The following is a 23,747-nucleotide window of genomic DNA, read 5'->3' on the forward strand; positions in this document are numbered from 1 at the left end:
GACATTAGGACTAAATAATCAAACCTCACCATTAGTCATCTCAATTCTAAAATTGATGAATTGTATTTTTTTTTATAAGGGTAGTAATACTTGCCATGTCAAAGCTTCCATGCAATTTAGTGAGAAATTCAAACTAAAATCCACGAACAAAAAACTACATCACTCCCAAATTATACTAGTTTCTGAGAGAGTGTGAATAAGAAGGGAAAGGAGGAAAATATCTGAAAGAGAAAGCCCATAACGAAGATTCTCTTTTAAAAAAAGCCCATAACAAATGCAGTTAACCCTGGTAATATTCTGACACAACAGTAACCGCAGTTAACACCTCGGAAAAAGGATCAAAAATATCTTCGTGCATCATTTACAATCTTAACCCCACCAATTAACCCATTCCCATCTATATATAACTCCACCTTCTTCAGTACAAAATCACAAAATATCTTATCTTCTAATCTTTTTACTGTAAAATCTAGGGTTTTAGTTTTTTCCATCAATGGCTTCTGCAGATGTTGAATACCGTTGCTTCGTCGGAGGTCTTGCATGGGCCACCGATAGCGAAGCTCTCGAGAAAGCCTTCTCTCAATATGGAGAAATCATCGATTCGAAGGTCTGTTTGTTGCTTACAGGCTTCGGATCGGATCTGACACGATTTTGATTCGGATTTCTCATGAAACCTTTCTGATCTGTGATCTCCGATCTGTTCTGTTCTGTTCTGTGTTACTTGATCTCTATTATTCTGTTACTGTTACTGTGATTGATTCTGTTACTATATGATATATTGTTACTCACCTTAATAGGTACGTTCATCTTCATCTTTTAACCAAAAGAAGAAGATCGATCGGTTACTATATGGTTTTTTGTTTTTTTTACTGTGTTAAAAGTTTTAGATCTGATTTTGTGTTTTTTATTTTTGTGCAGATTATCAATGATCGTGAAACTGGAAGATCCAGAGGTTTTGGATTTGTGACATTTGCTGATGAGAAATCGATGAGAGATGCTATTGAAGGGATGAACGGTCAGGATATGGATGGAAGGAACATTACTGTTAATGAGGCTCAGAGCCGTGGTAGTGGTGGTGGAGGAGGCCGTGGTGGCGGTGGATACGGTGGTGGTGGTGGTGGATATGGCGGTGGTGGTCGCCGTGAGGGTGGTTACAACAGAAGCAGTGGTGGTGGAGGTGGTTATGGAGGAGGAGGTGGTGGTGGTTATGGTGGTGGTAGGGACCGTGGTTATGGTGATGATGGTGGTTCCCGCTATTCACGCGGTGGTGGTGGTGATGGAGGAAGCTGGAGAAGTTAGTTATGCAGATGTTAAGTGTTAACTATTAATGCTTAGTTGGTATATTAGATGTTGGGATCTAGTATTGTTATGTTATAGTTTAATGTTTATGTGCACCTATGAATGAAAATGGTTCTCTGTACCTCTGAATCTGGTTGTGTATAAACGATCGATTGAAAGGATAGTGAGATATTAGTAATAACAACAAATTTCTACTGACTTTTGTTAATTTGGTTTGCTTCTTTAGATCTGATGCACTATTAAAATAACTTAATCTTATTCAAATGTATGGTTTTTTGAATGTGAAAAATAATGTAGTCTTCTAAAACAAATGAACACGCTTTTAATCAATTCGTTTCGGATAATTGGGAGAAAACTGGTGGACTTTATTACTTTTACATGATGGCATCTTCTCTAATTAATGAACACACTTTTAATCAGGTTGTTTCGGAGCACATAATTGTTGTTGACCATTTCCATGAGCCAAATGAATATCCGCCAAATGGAAATGTCATGGAACGCATAAACAAATGGAAAAAATTTACCTACAAGACATATGGTGCACAAGAGAAGTTACCCAAAAAATATAGCTAAAACCTAAAAACATGAAAGTGAAATTAATAAAAAGACTAAATGCACTTTCCCCCTATATCTTTCAAAAACTTGCAATTTTGGTCCCTAAGTATAAAAATTATAATTTTAGTTCCTTTAGATTTAACCCTATTGCAAATTTGATCTTTTTAGCCTTTGACCTAGTCAACGCTTGCGTGGCATGTCACGTGTGTAAATAATAAATTAAAAAAATTAAAAATAATAAAATCATTTTATAAATTAAATAAATAAAAATTTAAAATCATTTAAAATTTTTAATTTTTTTCTAATTTTTTTATATTATTTATTTATTTCTGATTTTAAATTAAATAATATAAAAAAATCAGAAAAAAATTTAAAATAAAATTCAAAATAATACACATTCATCATTTGTCATTAATCCAGAATAAAAAACCTTCAATCTTCAATTTTCATGTCTTCATAACAATCTTCAAAAAAAAAAATTAATTCAAAAGGCACAAAATTGTATTCATTTTCTAATCAAAGTTGTTACCTTTTAGTTTTATTTTTATTCAAGTTGTTACCTTTTAGTGGCATAAAAATGCAAGATCCAACAACATTTCAAACCATGAAACCAATATTTTGAGAACAAGAACATTGCAAAAGATATTGGACAAAAGGTGGTGCTTTAAGGAACATACCAGTTGGTGTTGGAACAAGAAAAGTTACAAAAACGTTCATCAAATTCTAAACGTTCAACAACACCATCTTCATCTTCTCCATCAACATCATCCACTTCTTCAGTAGCAAAAGTTTCAGCTTCAGTTCCAGAAACTGACCCGACCCGACCCAGATTCATGTTGACCCGATTGTGAGAAATTTTGGCGAAGGTCTTCTTACGCTTCTTAGCTCCACCACGAAGACGAAGAGCAAGGTGGTGAGTGGACTCGTTCTGGATGTTACAATCGACGAGAATGCGGCCGTCGTCCAAGGAAGGTGCACGGAAGCTACGAGATCTTGACGGTGGCGAAGTTGTATTAGGAGGGGTTGTCATTGGGAACAGCGGCGGCGTCTTCCAAGGGGGGAGACTCTTCCCGGAGATAAGTTCTGGCGAGAGTTCATCACCTCGCTTCCTTTTTCATTTCGCTTCCTTTTAATTTTAATTTTTTTTTTATAATTTAATTACTTTTTTTATTTATTTAATTTATAAAATGATTTTATGACATTTTAATTTTTTTTGTAAATTTAAAAAAAGATAGGTGATGAACTATCTTTTTTGTAAAATTAAAAAGATAGGTGATGAGTTCATCACCATGCGGACACACGTGGCATGCCACGCAGGCGTTGACTATTTTAAAATTGACTAAAATGATCAAATTTGCAATGGGCTAAATCTTAAGGGGTCAAAATTGTAGTTTTTGTACTTAGGAGGTCAAAATTGCAAGTTTTTGAAAGTTAGAGGGGAAAAGTGCACTTTAGCCTAATAAAAATAGTTGATGAAATTTGAAGTTTATAACTATAATAATTCAGACATAAAGAGTGTAATTAATAAAATTGTTATGGAGCCGAGTTTGGTAATGCAAGCTTATGATCTAAGTAGAGACATTAAGATGTTGGAAGACATTAAGATGTTTTAAGATGTTAGAAGGTATTTGACGTGAAAAAAAATAGGCAAGGATGAATTTTGAACATAATATTGTAATTTAGATTTTTGTTTATTGTTGAATTTTGGGGAAATCCTGTACTGGTATTTTCGGGACCATATAAATGTGTTCATTGTGTAAACTGCTGACCCTTGGTTTGGTAGGAATAATAAGTGAACTCTATGTACCTCTTAAATAGAACGAGGGACCAAAATAAAGAACTTATCAAAGATACTACTCAAGAAATCAGTCACAAAAAATTCACTGATGAATATTGAAAAGCCAAGCTTCGCTCGAAAATAGATCTTATTTAAGAGGCTAGTTAGCTTGTTCAAGAGAGGAAAACATGCAAACAAGCGTTCAACCCTCCACAAGCATAAACACACAGACAAATCATGCGTCGAAGACGAAAACAATTCCCTTCATCAAATTGAAGTGTTGAAGAAAAACTCTTAGACTCATGCAATAAGTAGTCGATGACATTGTAATAAAGAGATTTAATGTATATTTTAGAAATCACATCTGCCTTTTTTTTATTTACCAAAATAAAGTTAACTATTATCATTAATCAACCAATGTTCAATACAAGAAGAATAAGAATTAAAAATACGGTGACTAGCCCAAGAATAGGCCGCCGTAGTTAAAGTATGAGCAACCATGTTTGTCTGTCTCCTAACAAACTTCACCTCGAAGTTGGAATGTAAAGATAACTGATAAATAATACTAAAAACAATCGCATAGAATTCTGAATCACTATGTCCCGCTGACGATAGAGCTTGCACTAGAGTATCAGAGTCAGACTCGAAGACAACCCGATCCCATCTGTTTACATCAGCAAAGTAAATAGCATCGAGTAAGGCTACTGCCTCCCTCTCCAACATATGTCAAAAACAAAATCTGCCAAGTGACTCTCAGTTCCAACTCGCGTTTGTAGCACAGTCGAAAGTCCTGCCTAATACCAACTTTCACACGCAACCGTACAACCCACGAAAGCATGCCAATCTTCCTCAACAGCCGTATCACACTAAGGGCAGATCACCTCACATTGTACATGTCGTGAACGAATTCACCTTCCAGTTTTTATGTCACTCTCCCTCAACATGGAACCGATCAGTGTGTAACAACTCCATCATATCCAGTTTATAACGAGTCTTTAACAGTATACCTCCCGTTACGTTTCATCATCCACGTTATTCTATCATTCTGAACTTCCGCAAACAGTGGTGTATCGAGAATAGTTTGCACCATATCATCTGAAAACAAAGATTCAATCTTATCAATGTCCCAAACTCTTTCCTCGTCAACTATCAAATCAGACACACACAAACTATGCACGTATTGGCCTTGTGGGGATTGAATCCAACTACCGTGAACACCTCGAACTCACGGATCATTCATCACACTGACATGTTGCCCATCTCCAATCGTCCATCTACAACCATATAAAAGTAACTGACGCGAATTCCAAATACTCCGCCAACCAAAACTTGGGTTATTACTAAGTTTAGCACCCAAAAATGGAGACAGTGGAAAGCACCTCGATTTAAAAAATTTAGCAACTAAAGAATCAGGTTTAGACAGAAAACCCCATCCTTGCTTAACTACCATAGCAAGATTAAAAGCTATCATTAAACAATTGTTATCATGTTTTTTTTTGTCAAGAAATTATTGATCACCTAGTCATCTCAAAGATGCCATTATTTTATCGTCAAATTCACATTCATGATCTTTAATTTGATGTTCCTAACCTTTATGCACTTTATAATTATGCATTTTCTTCGTTAAAAAAAATATGCGTTTTCTTCCTCCTCTTTAGATTTGTGAAACTTAAACATTTCGTCGCCTTTTACTTCATTGTAAATGGTTTAAAATTTGGTGTGTGTTCACATGGGAAAGGTTAATCCTTTCCCACCATGAAAAAGTTGGATTCAATGATTAGATTAAGTGAAGAACATATTCTCTCAACACTAGATTTTTCTTCACACTATCTTCCAACAATTTAAAAATTTCGTAAATTAATTTTCAGAAATTAAAAAAATCGAAAAAATATAAAAAAATTCAGATAATTTTTTTTTTAAAATTCTTTAATTCATTTATTGAATGTTAGAAAAAAAAATTGATTTTTTTTTATTTCAATAAAAATAAAATTTTGGAAACTAAGATAAGTTTTTATTTTTCTAAAAATAATATATTTTTTAATTTCATAATAAAATAAGATATTCTGAAAAATAAAATAAAAATCCTAAACAAATATTTTGAAATTAAAGTTTTTTTATTTTTCTAAGAAAATAAAATTCTGGAAAATAAGGTTTTTGAAATAATTTTTTGAAATAAAATTCTGGAATTTTTTTTTTCAATTTTTCAAAAAAAAAACTCTAACATTCAATAATTGAATTACAGAATTTTAAAAAAATTATCTGAATTTTTTTGATTTTTTTAATTTCTGAAAATTAATTTTTGGAATTTTTAAATTGTTGGAAGATAGTGTGAAGAAAAATCTAGTGTTGAAAGAGCATGTTAAGAATATGTTCTTCACTTAATCTAATCATTGAATCCAACTTTCCCATGGTGGAAAAGAACTAACCTTTCCCATGTGAAATGCCACTTTAAAACTTTATTCACAAGCCCTTTTTAATACATGCCATTTTACTTTCACGCATTTAAGGATTTCAATCTATTTTACTTTTGTTTCTTTTAACAAAGAGGGTGAAACCCAAAAGAAACAACTGCAAAGCAACACTGCGAAAATGTATCATCTCAATAGAATTTGCAAAAAGTAACTAACTAATATGAGTCGAAGGTTGCTCATAAATAATCATCTTCGAATATAACCTATTGTTGTGAGTTAAAATCCTCTCAATTTAATATTGTCTCTATAACATCCATTAAAAAAAATATATAAGTAATTAATAGTGGTGAGACATACTTAATGATACGACTCCTTATCTAATTTTTTATATTTTTTTTTTTTGGTCTTAGATGAAGTGGTAATCCACTGAAAATAAACTCACACACAACTGTGAGGTCCCGGGTTCGAACCCGGGTCATGACGTCCGCCTTGCAATTTCGGCATTTGCCAGTTGAGCTAGGACTTCTAGACTCTAATTTTTTATATTTATCTTTCACCAAATAACATTCTCCATTTATTTTAAAAAAATAAATAAATAGAAAGGATCCTAACTCAATCGTTTAATGTAATATTTTCCATTTATTTAAAAAATCCATTTATTTTGCATTCAAAACATCATGATTCACATAACTCGTTGCCATGTATCTTATAGCATAATTTATAACCTGCTGCCACCTGCCACGACTGTTGTGGTCTCTCAAAGCCCGTACAATGCTCCTCCTTATTCCTCCACAAACATAATAGCGCTAATTCCATCCAAAACATCCACTGGAAACTAATCTTTCAAAATCTCTTCATTCCATTGACCATTTGTATCCACCAACTCAGACACCATGACATTCCTCAAACATCCAAATTTACAATTTTAAAACCACAATCCACCCAACATTGTTTCCATGCGTGAATACTTTGTCCATACTCAAAATCCTTCAACTTAGGCCAAAGCTTAGTTAAATTTTTCCATAAGCATAAATCATTAGACTTAGCTATGACATTATCAAGATCATGGGTATCATTACGGCAATACTTACCTTGCATAACATCACACCATAAAGCCTTCTCACCACACAAAATCTTCCATCTTATTTTCATAAGGCAAAGCTTGGTTCATTTCGTCAAGTCTTCTAATGTCCTGCATTCCAACATTCTTTGGATGTGAAACAACCACCTAAATGATCAAATGAAAGCACGTTGCAATTTTTGGATCTCATGTAAACAAGTTCTAGGTTTCATAGTGGTCGTCATAGGGTAAATCAATAAAGTTATAAAAACGGAGCAAAACAAGAGAGACCAAAATATTGATTTTACGAGTTATTGTACCAAAATGAAAACTGAAAATTACTTAGGGGACCAAAAGACTAATTAAATCTTTTTTTTAATATATGTAAAATGATCAAAAACTCGGTTATTATGTATTTAGAATGTGGGGGACCATGATCTCTAGAGGCGGCCCTTGTCCTGTGCCACTAGTGTGTGTATTATAAAATAGTTTTCAACTATTTAATTTGACATTTTGCTTTTTAATTAAAAAAACTGTATAATTTCTTTCACGACTACGTGTGTGTTTGGTATGACGGTGGGGAGAATTGATTTTGATAGAATTGAGTTTGAGAAAATTGATTTTGGTTAAAAGTGAGTTAGATATAAATTGATTATGTTTGGATACGCTTAATTAAAAGTGATTCTTTTGAGTTGATATTGTTTGGATACATTGAATCAAAATTGATTGTGAATGTATAATGACCATATTATCCCTTTAGTATTTAATTGTAGAAAATTTGGCATTTTATAAAAAATAAAAATAAAAAATAAGAATAAAAAAGATTGGACCTTATCCTTTAACCCATTGTCATCGTCTTCTCTAACCAAGAAAATCTACTTCCCCACTCACAAGAGTCGCAACAACAGCAAAAAAAAAGTCTATATTGTACTCCATTGATGCACCAAGGCAAGAACTGAAATGTCCACTTCTAGCGTAATCAAACAAATTCGTTTCATTTTCTCTTTTTAAGTTTAATTCGTCAAATTTTCCCCTCTCTTATCTCTAAGTTTAATCAAACAAATTCGTTTCATTGACACCACAATTTCTGAAATCAGCTGGTAAGAAAACAATAAAAGGAATAGGCATTAAGAAATGCAGAGATGGAAGACAAATTGAAATGGGTTGGGCAAGAGGAACTGAAAAGCCGAACAGATGTAAGGAAAAAGAGAGAGGTGATGGTGAGGGTAAAGAAGGAAAAATGTGAGTTATATAAATGTCAGTTAAATATAATAGAAGAATTGATTCTAGCCCACCGCAGAAGCTGAGATTTGTAGCTTCTCATAGAATTGATTTTGGAAGACAAAATCACTTTTAGAAAAGAAAACCAAACATGATGGAAAATAAAGAAACCACGGTGAAGGTCTCCAAACGGCGTTTGAGGCTAAAAAAAGCCATACCAAACAGGCACTACATGTCATTAAATAGTTTGAAAATTATGAACGTTTTTTATTTTTTATGAAATTTTTATTAAAACTAAAAATCTAAATATTTGTTGCTTTCAAGTTATAATAAATCAAACAAACCATGATTATCTATTTCAATGGCACTAACAATATAACAAAAAAATATAATATATTTTTTTAATGACACCAATAACAATCTTTATTATAGAAAAGTTGTTTAAGGGTATAATTGGGATATTACATTTTTCAATATCCCTATTTTATTGGTGAGAGTTCTTCCACTGCAAACGTAAAACTAAGATTTCTCTATGATCACTTTATTGATTGAATATTTTTTCTACGTTTGAGAAATCATAGCCATATAATCTCTTTTCTCAAACCATGTTCTTCTACCCTTTACTCTTTCAACAATGTTAGATATTTATTTTGAATTTGAAAAATTGTGAGTTACAAAGATATATATATTCTTTGTACGTCGGGTTATGATATTCTAGGGTTTTCAATTGGGGAAATTGAAACCTAAAGGAAAGATTGCAGTCGTTCGCCTCCTTTAGGGAACTGGGGGGAGGGGGGTGGAAGAATTATATGTTGAGTGTTTTAGATCAATGAAGACCGAAGAGTTTTAGGGTGCCTCGTGCAAAGATAGAGGAACCTCTTGTATTGATGGGGTCATCACATCGGTTGATTAAGCTTCGTTATCTTAGATAGTTGTAGGTTTGAATCCCAATGTCAAGGTTCAAGGGATACATCAAGGATTGTTGAAAGATTTGGGTTCATGGTGGAATTCTCATATCTTAATGAGCAATATTAGTGTAAACGTTTTCACAAATAATTGGTGTTAAATATTCAACAAAAACTTCATTGACATTTTTCTTTGGAAGAGGATGTAACCCACTAGAGAGGATGGTGTGGGTGAACCAGTATAATTGTCGCGTTCGTCTCTCTTATCCCTTAAGTATTTAATTTCTATTTTTGAATTAATTCAATTGTGGGTTTTGAAAATTGTGTTGAAAAACCCATGTTTGATTGATTTGAAAGAAACTCTATTAAGTGTATAATTTGTTAAGAATCGATAACATCAAGGAGGGATTCTTAGAATTCTAAATCTTAATCACCCAGTTGAATAAATATTGTATTGTTTGCATTTACTTCCTAATGGTTCAATTTGGCTGAAAATAAGTTTTAACAAGTTAAGTTCTTTTTCAAATTAAGAGATATTCTCTATCATTTAATCCGATTAAGTCAAATGGTATCGCTTATTCGATATCTTGTGTTTTGTGTTGACCTTCTTTAACGTTCAATTTCTCGTTTGTGTGATCGAATAAGTGTGATATGAAAATAATCGATTTTCCTTTGCTACAACTTTGATTTATTTTTTATATATTCACTCCCTCTAGATACTTTGAGCCATTGAATAACTATTTAATAAGTGGCATCTAAGCGTGTGTTCATTTTGACTAAGTGCTTAATTGCCTTTCAAAATTCAAGTTATGGCCTCAAAGAGTCCAAATGGAGATTACAATATAACATCAATGTTAAATGGTGAGAATTATGCTTTTTGGAAAAACCATATGTGAGTCCATCTCAAGGATTATGATTTGGAAGTTTGGGGAGTCCATTTATGTCCTTCTCCATTTCTACAATTTGGAGAGATATAGACACACAAATTTTTGAAAAAAGTAAAAAATAATGGCTTAATACATGCTTTGGTCCCTTAACTTATTTTTGAATTTCAGTTTGGTCCCCTAACTTTAAACTGTCTCAATTTGGTCCCCTAACTATACCCCGTTTATCCAACTGGTCCTTTCTGTTAGTTTTTGTCAAAAAACGTTAACTTTGTCCATGTTGGCTAGATGGATAAAGTTAATATTTTTTGAAAAACACTAACAGAAAGGACCACTTGGGTAAACAGAAGTATACTTAGGGGACCAAATTGAGACAATTTAAAGTTAGAGGACCAAATTGAAATTCAAAAATAAGTTAAGGGAGCAAAACATGTATTAAACCAAAAATAATTAATGATGATGAGACCCATTCAGTGGTAGGACTCACCATCTATTCTTTTGTGTCTATCTTTCTCCAAATTGCAAAACTTCATTTATCTTTATATATAAAATTTAACCCGTAAGCCAATTTTTAACCTAATTTTAACCTAGATTTTATGATGAATTTTACGTTATTACCTCCGTGTTCAATTAAACCTGTTTAATTAAGAGATTTTTTTTTTGACAAGAAGAAACTTATTGCATTTCATTCAAAATAATAGTAGAGATACAAGATGGAATCCTAATATGAATATGGAAACTAGCATGACGCAAAGCCACTCTAGCAAAGCTATGAGCGACTTTGTTGGCTTGTCTCCGAATGAACCTAACATCAGAGGTTACTAAATCAGAAGCTAACAGACGTCTACAATCATTAATAACTGCGCTAAAATTAGAGACGCCACTAGTACTACCATAAAGACTGTTTACCATAATTTTGGAGTCAAGCTCAAAGTCCACAATACCTAGTTGGAGATCACGAACCCAGTGCATTGCTGATAACAAACCCAAAGCCTCACCCAAATCGACATCAAGGAGCGGAGTCATCCATTCAGTCTTGGCTAAAACAAAACGACCTTCTTCATCTTGAATGCAAACACCAATACCAACCCGATTCCGAGCTTGAGAAAAGGACGCATCAACATTACAAGTAAACCTACCAGGACTTGGTTTAATCCACTTCAAATCATTCGGGGTGGAAGGATTTTGAGGGCTAGGATGCCGAATATTCTGAGCATTCCTCCAGCTAGTAAGAAGAGAACCTGCACGAGCACAAATATCTTGAGTTGTATCAGTGATGTTGTTCCATACCTTATTGTTTCGATGCTTCCAAATACTCCAAAGGGTCACACTGAAGATTTGCTTTTGCTGCTGATCCAGGTGTTGTAGGATAGCAAACACATTGGTTGGAAAACTGACATTGATATCAAAGACAGCCATCAAAGGGCTCCATAAGCCAATACGTTGCCAACAAAGCATACTTTTACTACACATAAAGAACAAATGGTTGCTATCCTCTCCAAAATCATCACACACTGCACACCTGTCAGTACACTGAACTCCTTTAGATTGCAAACGAATTCTCGTGGGCAAGCAATCGCGGCAAGCTCGCCAAAGGAAATTCTTAACTTTCGGGGGCAATTTTAAGCTCCAGATACAATTCCAGTTACCCGGTACACGGTGTTGAACAATTGCCATATCATGATTCAGAATATCTTTATAAGCACTTTTAACTGAATAATTACCATCCCTTTCAAAATTTTCAAACAGGCATATCATGAGTTACTGAAGGAAGCAACGGAGTGTTAAAAATGTTTCTGGCAGTACTAGAATCAAAGAAAGTATTAATGAGCTCCATATTCCACTGTTTCTGGGGTGTAATCAACAAGTCAGAAACAGTGATGGAAGGCCACTCCAATTGATGATGAGTTGAAGGTAAAATTCGTGCAACATTACTGATCCAAGGATGATCCCAAACTGGTATGTGTTCGCCTGTACCTATACTCCACTGAAAACCACTCCGAATCACATCTTTAGCACTCCAAATACTACGCCAAACATAACTAGGATTATGGCCAATGCTAGCTCCAAAATAGTCACTTCGAGGAAAATATTTAGCTTTGAGTAAACGAGTGATTAGAGACTCTGGAGAAGAAACCAACTTCCAAGTCTGCTTACCAACCATAGCCATATTAAAGGCCTTAAGGCCCTTAACTCCCATACCTCCATATACCTTTGGAACTGAAAGCTGCTCCCAAGATAGCCAGTGTAATCCTCGAGAATTTGTTGAATTATGACCCCACCAGAAGGAATTTAACATTTTTTCTATCTCATTTATGAGGGAACCCGGAAGAAGGAAAATACTCATCACATAGGAAGGAATAGATTGCAAAACAGACTTAATGAGAACCTCCCTACCAGCCTGCGAGAGACATCTACTACTCCAGGAGTTTATTTTACTCCAGATGCGATCCTTAATAAATTTAAAAGTTGCATGTTTGCTGCGGCCAATCATAGAAGGTAGACCAAGATATTTACCTGTACCCAACACTTGACGAACACCGAGAGTAGTAGCAATAAGATTCTTCAAATCATCTGGAGTATTGCGGCTACAAAATAATTCAGACTTTTGGAGATTAATGGCTTGCCCCGAAGCTTCTTCATAAGTAGTCAAAATATTTTTCATACAGACAGCCTCACTCTCACATGCTCTAAAGAAGAGAAAACAATCGTCTGCAAAGAGAAGGTGAGAAACAACTGGTGCATTTGTGCAAATCGAAGTACCTCTAATATTATTGCAACGTTCGGCTTCACGAATAAGGGAAGAGAGACCTTCAGCACAAATGATAAATAAATAAGGTGAGAGAGGATCCCCTTGACGGAGTCCGCGTCCTGGCACAATAGGACCCACTGAAGCTCCATTAACCAAAACCGAGTAATCAACCGTCTCAACACAAAGCATAATCCAACTAACCCATCGAGATGAAAAACTCATTTGAATCATGATTTCTCGTAGGTAATCCCAATCTAATCTGTCATATGCTTTACTAATGTCCAACTTAAGTGCAACATCTTCACTCTTACCTTTTGCCTTAGCCTTCATATAGTGAACAATTTCAATAGCCACCATTGCATTGTCTAAGATAGATCGACCTGGGACAAAAGCTGACTGATTAATAAAGATACATTTATCTAGTACATGTTTGAGCCTGTTAGCAAGCACTTTGGCTACTATTTTGTATACAACATTGCAGAGAGCAATAGGTCGCCAATCCTTCATTGAATTCTGAGAATCACCTTTAGGAATAAGCGTAATATTAGTAGAATTGACATGTGGTGGGAAAGCACCACTAGCTAGCCAATGACAACCTGTCTGATAGACTTCATGACCACAAGTATCCCAAAAATGTTGATAGAAACCTGGATTAAAACCATCTGGACCTGGACATTTATCTGCTTGCATGGAGAAAGCCGCCTGTTTGAATTCTTCTAAGGTGAAATTCGCAGTCAACATATCATTATCATCTCTGGTGATTGAAGTTGGAACCAAATTAATGACACTTGCACGCGAGCTTGGTGATTTTTGAAAGAGATGCATGAAATAATCACGTATAATGTGCTTCAGACCATCTTCAGTTCGACATTCGATACCATTCTCATCCTCAAGATGCTCAATTCTATTCAACTTTCTTCTGGTGCTTGCTGCCGCATGAAAAAACTTCGTATTAAGATCCCCATCTCGATACCAAAATGTCTTAGCACGTTGTTTCCAAAACATATCATCTTTGATCAACAATTTATCTAACCTCTGTCTTAACATATTGAAATAATTCACATTAGAGGCATCCACATGTGAACGGATAGTTTCAAGCTTACGTTGAGTCTTGCGAATCTCTTGTCTGGTGTTTTGGTTAGTATTCATACTCCATTTAGATAGATCCACAGCACATTGATTAAGTTTATTCACAAGAGGACGATCACCATAACCTTGCCATCTTTGAGAAACAAAAGGCCCAAACTCAGGTTCAACAAGCCACGCATTCTCAAAGCGAAAGCGACGTTGACCGGGACTAGGCGCAGGCTGCGGAGCACAATCCAACAAAAGAGGGTAATGATCAGAAGATGTGGTAGTAAGACATTCAAACTTAGCGTTCTGAAATTTATCAAACCAACTATTATTAGCCATAGCTCTATCCAATTTCTCCTCCACAGCGCGGACAGTTCCAAGACTTTTGAACCAAGTGAAAGCATAACCATCCATATGAATATCAGCAAGCCTAGCATCCAAAACAGCTTGCCGGAAACCTTGAATAAGCCATGGTTGACGATCAGACTTTCCTTTCTTTTCATCAGCTGTTTAATTAAGAGATAAACTTTAAAAATCGTTATTCCTATTCCTATAACAATTTCCTCCTATTTTGTTTCCAACACAACAATAAACAGATAAACATAAAAAAAAAAAAAATACAATTTCCTCTTTGTTTCCAACACAACAATAAATAGATAAACATAAAAAAAAAATCACTATTATTAACAAATTCTTCCTATTATTTCCATTTAAACGATTTCATGTCATCTCCTACTTTATTTTTTGAACTTGCGTAAGTAAAATGTATAATACTCTTCATCTTTTATTTATTTTAGGATTTTTTTTACCATTACTATCACTCTTATTAACAAATTCTTCCTATTATTTCCATTTAAACGATTTCATGTCATCTCCTACTTTATTTTTTGAACTTACGTAAGTAAAATGTATAATACTCTTCATCTTTTATTTATTTTAGGATTTTTTTTACCATTACTATCACTCTTATTAACAAATTCTTCCTATTATTTTCATTTAAACGATTTCATGTCATCTCCTACTTTATTTTTTAAACTTGCGTAAGTAAAATGTATAATACTCTTCATCTTTTATTTATTTTAGAATTTTTTTTACTCTTACTTATTCTTATATATTAGTCGAAATGACTCGTACGACGCACGGGTCTAAAATCTAGTTTTAGTAAATGGAGAGAATCTTAGCCCGTAGATTAGAGTAGAAGATGAAGTGGAGGCATCTTTTGGCGCTAAACAAAAACGAAAAGCAAAAATTAATCAATTAAATCTCCACCGTCCATTTACAAAGCAACTCAACGAGGAAGACCATTGCCAACTCATCAATCCGTCTCGGTTTCCATCAAACACAGAAGTCCACATCAGCGATCCGCGTGAAACATTATCAGCCAATCAAAACGTGAATCGCTTCTCTATATATAACAATCACTTCATTCTCCAATTCACTACTCAATTCAGTTCCCAAATTCAAAACCCTAACAAGTAATTCAAATTTTCAATTCCTTCAATGGCGCCAAAAGGAGAGAAGAAGCCAGCAGAGAAGAAACCAGCAGAGGAGAAGAAGTCCACCGTCGCTGAGAAAGCTCCGGCGGAGAAGAAGCCGAAGGCCGGAAAGAAGCTTCCAAAGGAAGGTGGTTCAGCCGCCGGAGAGAAGAAGAAGAAGAGAAGCAAGAAGAGCGTTGAAACATACAAGATCTACATCTTCAAGGTTCTGAAACAAGTTCATCCAGACATTGGTATCTCAAGCAAAGCCATGGGTATCATGAACAGTTTCATCAATGATATCTTCGAGAAACTCGCTCAAGAATCATCCAGACTTGCTCGTTACAACAAGAAGCCAACAATCACTTCAAGGGAAATTCAGACCGCGGTCAGGCTTGTTCTGCCCGGTGAATTGGCCAAGCATGCTGTTTCTGAGGGTACCAAGGCTGTCACTAAGTTTACTAGTTCTTAGATTTGAAAACTACTTCGTTGTTGTTTATTGGTGTTTAGTTTCGTAGATCCGTGTTTTTAGGTTTCATTAGTAGCTTTCCCCTGTTTTAATGATGTAATTGAAGGATTTTGATCTGGCTGATCCTTCTTTTTTGTGTTATAATGGTGGGATTGATTATATATGACTTCTAAAATGTATCGTACATTGATCCGCATCATACTTTTGTGCGTAACTTCTTTCAGTACTAATTTTTAAAGTTATTTAATTCACATGATCTTAAATGAATTATTTGAAGATAAAGAAACACGGGCCAGAAGATAGACATAGAACCGTTCGACTTCACTTCAATGTTAGTACAAATTGAATACCGAATTGAAAAAAAAAAGTACTTTTAAGCAAACCAGTTAAGTACACTCATCTATTATTCTAACTTGGCCATATGTGTAAACTGATTAAACCAACGCAACAACGACTCAATTTTTCATAAATGAGTGAGCTCCACAACGCTACTTTACTTTTGAGCAATCCATTTGTTCTAAAAATGATGCTTTTTATTGAAGAAAAATGTGAAATATTACGTTGACGCTCTTTGCTAAAACCCACCTTCATATTTTGTTTCAATGGAACTTTATTGACATCGACGGGGGTTGTGAACAACAAAATAAATCCTTCCACCATCTTTAAAAATGTCCTTTATGTTTCAAAATTGTCCACAAACTTTGTCTTTAAACAAAACTTACAATTTATCATCATACAGGGTAATTTTTCTAAGAAACCCTTGTGTATATCACGATTAAACATGCTAGAGAAGAAAATGACTTTTAGACTTTTACTGTGTTGAAGAATTGATTTGCCCAAATTTTGAAAAAATAATGTGCAAGTTGCGAACAATACATATTCACCTGGCTGGGAGGGAATTTTAGAGATTAGAGATATTAATAATCCACTATCCAACTAGCTTCAGTTCATTGCTTAAGTAGACTATGTTCAATGTATTTTAGGAAATAATGCTAGCTTATTTGCTCACTTCATTGTCATTGTGATTGACATGTTTATATAGTATGTATGCTGCTGCTGATTGCAAGAGAACTGTAAGCACATACAAACCAATTCTCTTCCTATTTTCACAATTCCATATGCTAGTAAACAAATCTAGAAGAATACTTTATTGCCAGATTGTAGGATGAATGAATATACAACATTTTACCCCCCAAACATTGGCATCAGGACAAATTAATTACCTATAATCTTCAGCACAAAACTAGCTGGAAGTTGATATATGCTATTATGATGCCAATCCACTGATCTGCATTTGTACGTCACTACTCGAGGTTCCAAGTTCTCAATCCTTTGAATGGCGCCAAAAGGAGAGAAGAAGCCAGCAGAGAAGAAACCAGCAGAGGAGAAGAAGTCCACCGTCGCTGAGAAAGCTCCGGCGGAGAAGAAGCCGAAGGCCGGAAAGAAGCTTCCAAAGGAAGGTGGTTCAGCCGCCGGAGAGAAGAAGAAGAAGAGAAGCAAGAAGAGCGTTGAAACATACAAGATCTACATCTTCAAGGTTCTGAAACAAGTTCACCCAGACATTGGTATCTCAAGCAAAGCCATGGGTATCATGAACAGTTTCATCAATGATATCTTCGAGAAACTCACTCAAGAATCTTCCAGACTTGCTCGTTACAACAAGAAGCCAACAATCACTTCAAGGGAAATTCAGACCGCGGTCAGGCTTGTTCTGCCCGGTGAATTGGCCAAGCATGATGTTTCTGAGGGTACCAAGGCTGTCACTAAGTTTACCAGTTCTTAGATTTGAGATCTAGTTTCCTATAGGTTGTTACTATGTCTGTTTATGCACCATTAGTCTTTTTTTTTTTTGTAGTTTTTTTTTTGTTTTTGATTTGTAATGAACTGATTGGATCTTGTTGATCCCTTTTGTTAATGAAAATGGTGGAATTAATGATCTTTTTTGTATATACTATAATTGTGCAAGTTTATGTTTTATTTGTTTGGGCCAGAGTAACCAAGATTCAATATCTTTGTACTATTTGAATATTGTTGGCTTTTTTTTTTTTATTTTTTTTTTATGCTTTTATAGAGATGAAATGTATATTTGGTTTGGTGTTTACTCCATATTGATGTTTGTCAATCTGGGTTTTCGATATGAAGGGACGTGGGCACGATGCACTGTTAGGTGTTGTACCATCTGTTTTGAATTCCTAATTCCCAACTCTAGTGTAGGAATGTGGTAGAAGAGATCTGTACACATTTTAGGCTTGTTCTTCCGGGAGAATTGGCGAAACATGTTGATTCCGAGGGCACGAAAGCTGTTAGTATTAAGTTTACAAGTTCTTAGATTTGGGGATCTTGTTAAAAAGTTGCTATCTCTCATCTCTGTTTAAGATCCACTATTTTTTTTTTATTGAACTGTAATGAACTAATGGGATCTTGTTGATCCTTCTGTTGAAGAAAATGGTAGAATTAATAATATTAGATTTCAAAAATATTTATTTGGTATAACTGTGCAAGTTTATGTTTTATACTTGACCACTATTCTCCTTTTAAACATTGATGGCCTTTGTAGCATACACTTTTGCTTGAAGGTGAGGTTGGTGTTTGGTATTGGCATGTGATTGTGTTCAATTATGTCATTTTTTTAAATTACAATCGATGTTGTGTCGAAGTGTGTGTGTTGTGCCGGTGCTTGTGTTATTGTTTCATAGTTGAAGAGACATGTTTAGCCCTTTAAAGAGATGAAACTGAGTTGCTAGCTGAAGCGTGCAAATGAATGGACATATTATGTTGTTAGGTGTTGCACAAACTGGTTTGCATTCTGAATTCCCAACTCTCTATTGTAAGATTGCGGTAGAAGAGGTTTATACACACTTTTATGAGCTTCCATTTCTAGCAACGGGTAAGATTGCATGTAATGGTTAGTTATGCAGAAAATTGTTCTACAGCAAGTTTGCATATTTAGTGCTATTAGTGTATGAAACTTGCATTATCCTTGTGGTAATGTTATAAAAAAAGCATCCTGCAGTTTTTGTTATAACTCAGCATAAAGTTTGTGTTCTACCACTCCAGTGTTGCAGAATATTCTGCATTTTAACGACCAAACTTGTGCAGAAAACTACGGATGCTTTTGCTGTAGTTCTGCATAAGAGTTCTACATTATGCTGATTGTAATTTGTAAGTTACGAAATGTTTTCTTTTGCGCGAGGTGAACATGATTATTGCTTGTACATATATAAGATCAAGCCCGAAAACTTATTCATCATCAAAATCTATAGTCTGCTTTTGTAACTGAGTAAGCTTAACTGAATTAGAAAAAGTTTTGGTTTCAAATCGAATCAAAGTCTTTTCTGTGTTGATTGCTGCCGTTTAATTATTGATCTAATGAAATAGAAAGTTCAAATTAATTGATATTCTGTTTATAGGCGGTCTCTAATAACACAGAGAAGAGATAGTCAGGGAGAATAAACATTGAGATAAAGAATCACTGAGATGCTCATAAGAAGGAAGCGTTTGAGAGCGTCGCTGAACTGAACAACGTTTAAATTACAACAACTTTCTCACATCTGATATTGCTGTTGTGCTCGTTGCGATTTTTCTTCTAATTATTTGATGGTGATTGCTAATCCAACCCCTTGAAAATGCTGGATTTCGCTGGAAGCTAACTTTTGGCAATGTATAATTTTAACAACAGTGAAATTCGGCAATGTATAATTACACAGTGAAATTCATCAATTCTAATAGCTTAAATCAGAAAAACAGTGAAATAAGTCAATTCTAACAACTTAAAATCCAAAAAACCCTGAAATCAACAACTTCTAACAGCTTACACAATGAAATTCATCAATTCTAATAGCTTAAATCAGAAAAACAGTGAAATAAGTCATTTCTAATAACTTAAAATCCAAAAACGCTGAAATCAACAAATTCTAACAGCTTAAAATCAATAAGCATTGAGATCAGTGGCGGAGCCAGGAAATTTATGGAGCCTGGGCGAAAAATTAATCGTAAATTCACATGTGACATAATATATAAACAGTCATAAATCGATTTTTTTTTTATTTTACCTAAAAAAAATCAAAATAAATGAAGTTTATCATTTTATCAACAAAAGGACAATTTAAAATAGGGTTATTAATTTAAATTAACCACGTAATATACGTGAAGTCTGAAAATTGACCCTGTAATTAAATAACATGTATTCTGACCATGTAATTCGAGATTTTTATTATTTATAACCTGTAATATACGCGAAGTCCAAAAAAGCAACTGAGAGATTGAATTTTTTCATGATTTTCCAGCGGCGAGTTAAGAACGTTAAAATATGGCTTTAACAAAAAAATTATAAATTTTCGACAAACGACAAATTAATTATGAATTTTTAAAGTGTCAAAAGCTCAAAAAACAAAACAACAGAAATCTCGATCTATAAATCAAATTTTGAGCTCATTATTTGCAAAGACATCTATAAAAATACATAAAAGGGATTTGTAAAGTTTCATAGCATTTCGAAATCGTTTAAATTTATTTTGATTTTTCAACTGAAACGTGCAAAATTGAAATTTTGTTCCGCGTAAGCGTATACTCACAAGTCAAATTTAGTTCCCTAATTTTGTAGGCATGACTAGAACATGATAAGAAACATTCACAATGAAATTTTGTAAATTTTAAACGAGATACAAATTAATTATAAATTGTTTAAGAAATTCATAATTATGAGGGAATAAAAATTCATAATTAATTTATCTCTGGTCGAAGAAATTTAATTTTATGTAAAGCTATATTTTAACGTGCTAAACATGTAAGAAAAAAATAGTGAAAAAATTCAACATTTAGGTCACATGTTTAGACTACACGTATATTATAGGGTGGTCAAAATTAAATAAGAAGAAATTCAAGTTACAATGTTAGAGTATATATTTTGTATTTTATTGGGTCATTTTTCAAACATAAAGTATATTAAAGAGTCAATTTGAACAATTAACCCGTTAAAATAAGAGAGATGAAACTGTCAATAGTGTGTCAAATAAAATTTCAAGACCTATTTACGTGTGACAATTTTCAGATTGCCCAAATTTTTCTTTTTATAAATGTGTTAATGGGCTTTTGGGTTGAGTCTAATGTGCAAAAATTATCGACCGAGCCCGGGCGACCGCCCGGGGTCGCTACACGGTGGAACCGCCCATGATTGAGATCTATCATTTATAAGCAAAAAAATGTACATACCTGAGCTGGTGAGAAACGTGTGTAATGGAAACGGCGGCGAGGAGAGAGAACTGTGACGGAGAGGAGAGAGAAGCAAACGGCGGCGGCGGCGAGGAGAGAGAAGCACCACTGTGGAAGGAGAGAGAGGCACGATGAAGGTGAAGGTGAGCTTCACAGAGAAAAGTGTGAAACGCGGGAGAGAAAAGTGAGAAACGCGTGATGAAATGACAGAGAATTGTGAAATTTTTGTGTTTTAGGTGTTATTTTAAATCCTTCAAATTTTGCAAAAGAAAAATTCTTATCTAAATGCCTTGAATTTTAAAAATGACTTAAATATTTTTCCAAACAATAGAATTTGGGTCAAGTCAATTTAAATTCTCTAAAAAATTACATTTCCTCATTAAAATACTCTATTCAAACACACTCTTAAAACTTACAATAATCTCCCTTAAATTCTCATCAAATACACAAACACCTCTTTTTTAACACTGTTAACTTTCTGTTAACTTTATTTCTTGAGGGAATTTTCCGGCAAAAGCAATCCTTCATTGTTGAATTGGTCATTCATGGTCAATCCTTCAATGTCATCAACCAAATCTAAATATGAGTACCTGAATCAAAAGAAAAAAGACAAAAAGAAGAAAGAAAAAAGACAAAAAGAAACTTTTCTCTTTCAATGGTGATTGATGAACCGAATACGAATAAAAATTGTTTGTGTCATCATTTAATTGAGCTGTGTTGAGTTACTTTAAGTATGTCAATTTGTTGAATAGTGAACTGAATCATGTAAATTAATAATGATAAACCATCACGTTGATGCACAACTTTGATTTGCAATGAAAATTTGGTCGATGTTTGGCTTCCACCCATAGCAACCCTCTAGAGTAATTTCAGGCTTACTTCCTTTAGAGGTGGATCTAAATATTTATATGCATATTTAAAATTTCAACGAATGCAAACTATATTAAAATTAAGAAATAACATGGGTCCCACCAAATCATATGAATTTCATATAAATTTAATGGGTCCATACAGATTTTAACCAATCAAAATAATGCGTAGAAAATTGTGTTAAAATGTGTGTTGTTATCATTTCTCAAGAGATTAATAACATATACACTATTATTTTATGCTATTTCTTGTATGTACGATATATCTATCTATTCGTAATCAAACATTGGTTTGTTGTTAGAGAAATGATATTTGTACAACCACTTTGTGACAATTTTATCTCCCATACTCACATTATATTTTTACTCTCTCTTCCTTTTTCTCTCTCCATTGTTTTTGACCAATAAAAAAAAAGAAAATAAAGGTTGTCAAATAGATTGTACAAAATGATTCTTCAAATATCATTGATCTTGTTGTTATGTAAGCATTGTGTTGATGTGACACTATACAAATCTCTCCCCTCTCTTAACATCTTGCAACTCTCTACTATCCCAATTAAATATCCAACCTCTCTTATAACCTTGCAATTTATCCAAAAATCCTAGCTCAACTGGCAAAATGCCGAAATTGTTAGGCCGGGTGTCATGACCAGGGTTCCAACCCTGATACCTCCACTTGTGTGTGTGAATTTATAATGACTTTGCAATTTCGTCTATCTACCAAAAAAAAAAAGAACCTTGCAACTTTCTACTGTATCAATTTAATTAAATGTCTAATTATAGGGTTAATTAAGTTTTTAGTCCATATAAATATATGCAGTTTTGTTTTTAGTTCCTATAAAAATAAATCACATTTTTAGTCCCTACAAAATTTTTCGTTTGTGCTTTTAGTCCCTGTAAAATTTCTGTCAGCATTTTTAGTCCCTATAAAAAATTTCCATCAACATTTTTGGTCCTTAAAATGCTTAAGGAAAATGTCACAGAGACTAAAATGTGTGATTTTATTTTATAAGAACTAAAAACAAAACTTTAAATATTTATAGGGACTAAAAACTTAATTAACCCCTTATTATATTATACAATTTCTATGAAAAAACCGATGCATTCAATGTCAATGTATACTAATACAAATTATCACAAAAATAATACTAATACAAATTGGTAAATTGATTTCATATGATACGATCTATTGTTTTTTTTATGTAAAGAAAATAAAAATAAAATAAAATATTGCCCTTGCAAGTTAAATATAAAATTGGTTAGATAAACATAACTTCTCACATTATATAAAATGAAAACGAATATACTTCTCATATCTATTTTTTACTGAAGTATGCAATGGACTAGACAAGAATCTAATAATAACGGTCTATGCATCTAAAAAACTATTTTTTTTTTAAACAAGGCATCTAACAAACTATTAAAACAAGGCGTGGAAGTGGACGCGGAGGCTGTGGGCGTGGGAAGAGGAATTGGTAGCGGAGTATAGGTTGTTATTTGCTAATGTTAATTTGCAGATTAATGTTTTAGATAATTGACAGTGGCACCCGGATATTCATGGGGGATACTCAAGTTACCATACGCTCTCAACTCAGGTCCCAATATTGTTAGATGAATCAGAGAAACATATTTGGCACCATCAAGTTCCATCAAAGGTCTCTATCTTAACTAGACACTTGCTTCGCGACAGGTTGCCAACAAAATTCAACCTTTTGAATCGAGGCATTATTGAGGTGGACAATAATTTTTGTGTGGCGGGATGCAGACGTATTGAAAGCGTGCAAC

At 33.9% G+C, this 23,747-nt stretch overlaps 5 protein-coding genes across 5 annotated transcripts; 3 read left to right on the forward strand and 2 right to left on the reverse strand.

Moving 5' to 3' along the window:
• Nucleotides 1-418: 418 nt before the first annotated feature.
• Nucleotides 419-1,507, forward strand: LOC11413936 (glycine-rich RNA-binding protein GRP1A). The gene is made up of 2 exons (XM_003606873.4): nt 419-607; nt 919-1,507. Exons 1-2 carry the CDS (start codon nt 494-496, stop codon nt 1,297-1,299), a joined length of 495 nt encoding a protein of 164 aa, XP_003606921.1. The 5' UTR covers nt 419-493; the 3' UTR covers nt 1,300-1,507.
• A 1,011-nt stretch (nt 1,508-2,518) lies between these two features.
• Nucleotides 2,519-2,884, reverse strand: LOC11416846 (ubiquitin-40S ribosomal protein S27a). Its single transcript, XM_003606874.1, has one exon. The coding sequence runs from the start codon at nt 2,882-2,884 to the stop codon at nt 2,519-2,521; it is 366 nt and encodes a 121-aa protein (XP_003606922.1).
• Nucleotides 2,885-10,787: 7,903 nt separating this feature from the next.
• Nucleotides 10,788-11,789, reverse strand: LOC112420872 (uncharacterized). The gene has a single exon (XM_024780630.2). It carries the CDS (start codon nt 11,787-11,789, stop codon nt 10,788-10,790), a length of 1,002 nt encoding a protein of 333 aa, XP_024636398.2.
• Nucleotides 11,790-15,378: 3,589 nt separating this feature from the next.
• LOC11417139 (probable histone H2B.1) lies at nt 15,379-16,104 on the forward strand. Its single transcript, NM_001425027.1, has one exon. The coding sequence runs from the start codon at nt 15,439-15,441 to the stop codon at nt 15,883-15,885; it is 447 nt and encodes a 148-aa protein (NP_001411956.1). The 5' UTR covers nt 15,379-15,438; the 3' UTR covers nt 15,886-16,104.
• A 1,069-nt stretch (nt 16,105-17,173) lies between these two features.
• On the forward strand, nt 17,174-17,818 carry LOC25492748 (probable histone H2B.2). Its single transcript, XM_013600956.3, has one exon. The coding sequence runs from the start codon at nt 17,219-17,221 to the stop codon at nt 17,663-17,665; it is 447 nt and encodes a 148-aa protein (XP_013456410.1). The 5' UTR covers nt 17,174-17,218; the 3' UTR covers nt 17,666-17,818.
• Nucleotides 17,819-23,747: the final 5,929 nt, after the last annotated feature.

The sequence above is a fragment of the Medicago truncatula genome, chromosome 4 (genome assembly GCF_003473485.1).
Source record: "Medicago truncatula cultivar Jemalong A17 chromosome 4, MtrunA17r5.0-ANR, whole genome shotgun sequence".
NCBI classification, from domain to species: Eukaryota; Viridiplantae; Streptophyta; class Magnoliopsida; order Fabales; family Fabaceae; genus Medicago; species Medicago truncatula.

Coding starts and splice junctions, on each gene's coding strand:
- LOC11417139 (NM_001425027.1), top strand. CDS start 15,439: ATGGCGCCAAAAGGAGAGAAGAAGCCAGCAGAGAAGAAACCAGCAGAG.
- LOC11416846 (XM_003606874.1), bottom strand. CDS start 2,884: ATGACAACCCCTCCTAATACAACTTCGCCACCGTCAAGATCTCGTAGC.
- LOC112420872 (XM_024780630.2), bottom strand. CDS start 11,789: ATGGCAATTGTTCAACACCGTGTACCGGGTAACTGGAATTGTATCTGG.
- LOC11413936 (XM_003606873.4), top strand. CDS start 494: ATGGCTTCTGCAGATGTTGAATACCGTTGCTTCGTCGGAGGTCTTGCA. Junction 608..918: donor GAGAAATCATCGATTCGAAG/GTCTGTTTGTTG, acceptor ATTTTTGTGCAG/ATTATCAATGATCGTGAAAC.
- LOC25492748 (XM_013600956.3), top strand. CDS start 17,219: ATGGCGCCAAAAGGAGAGAAGAAGCCAGCAGAGAAGAAACCAGCAGAG.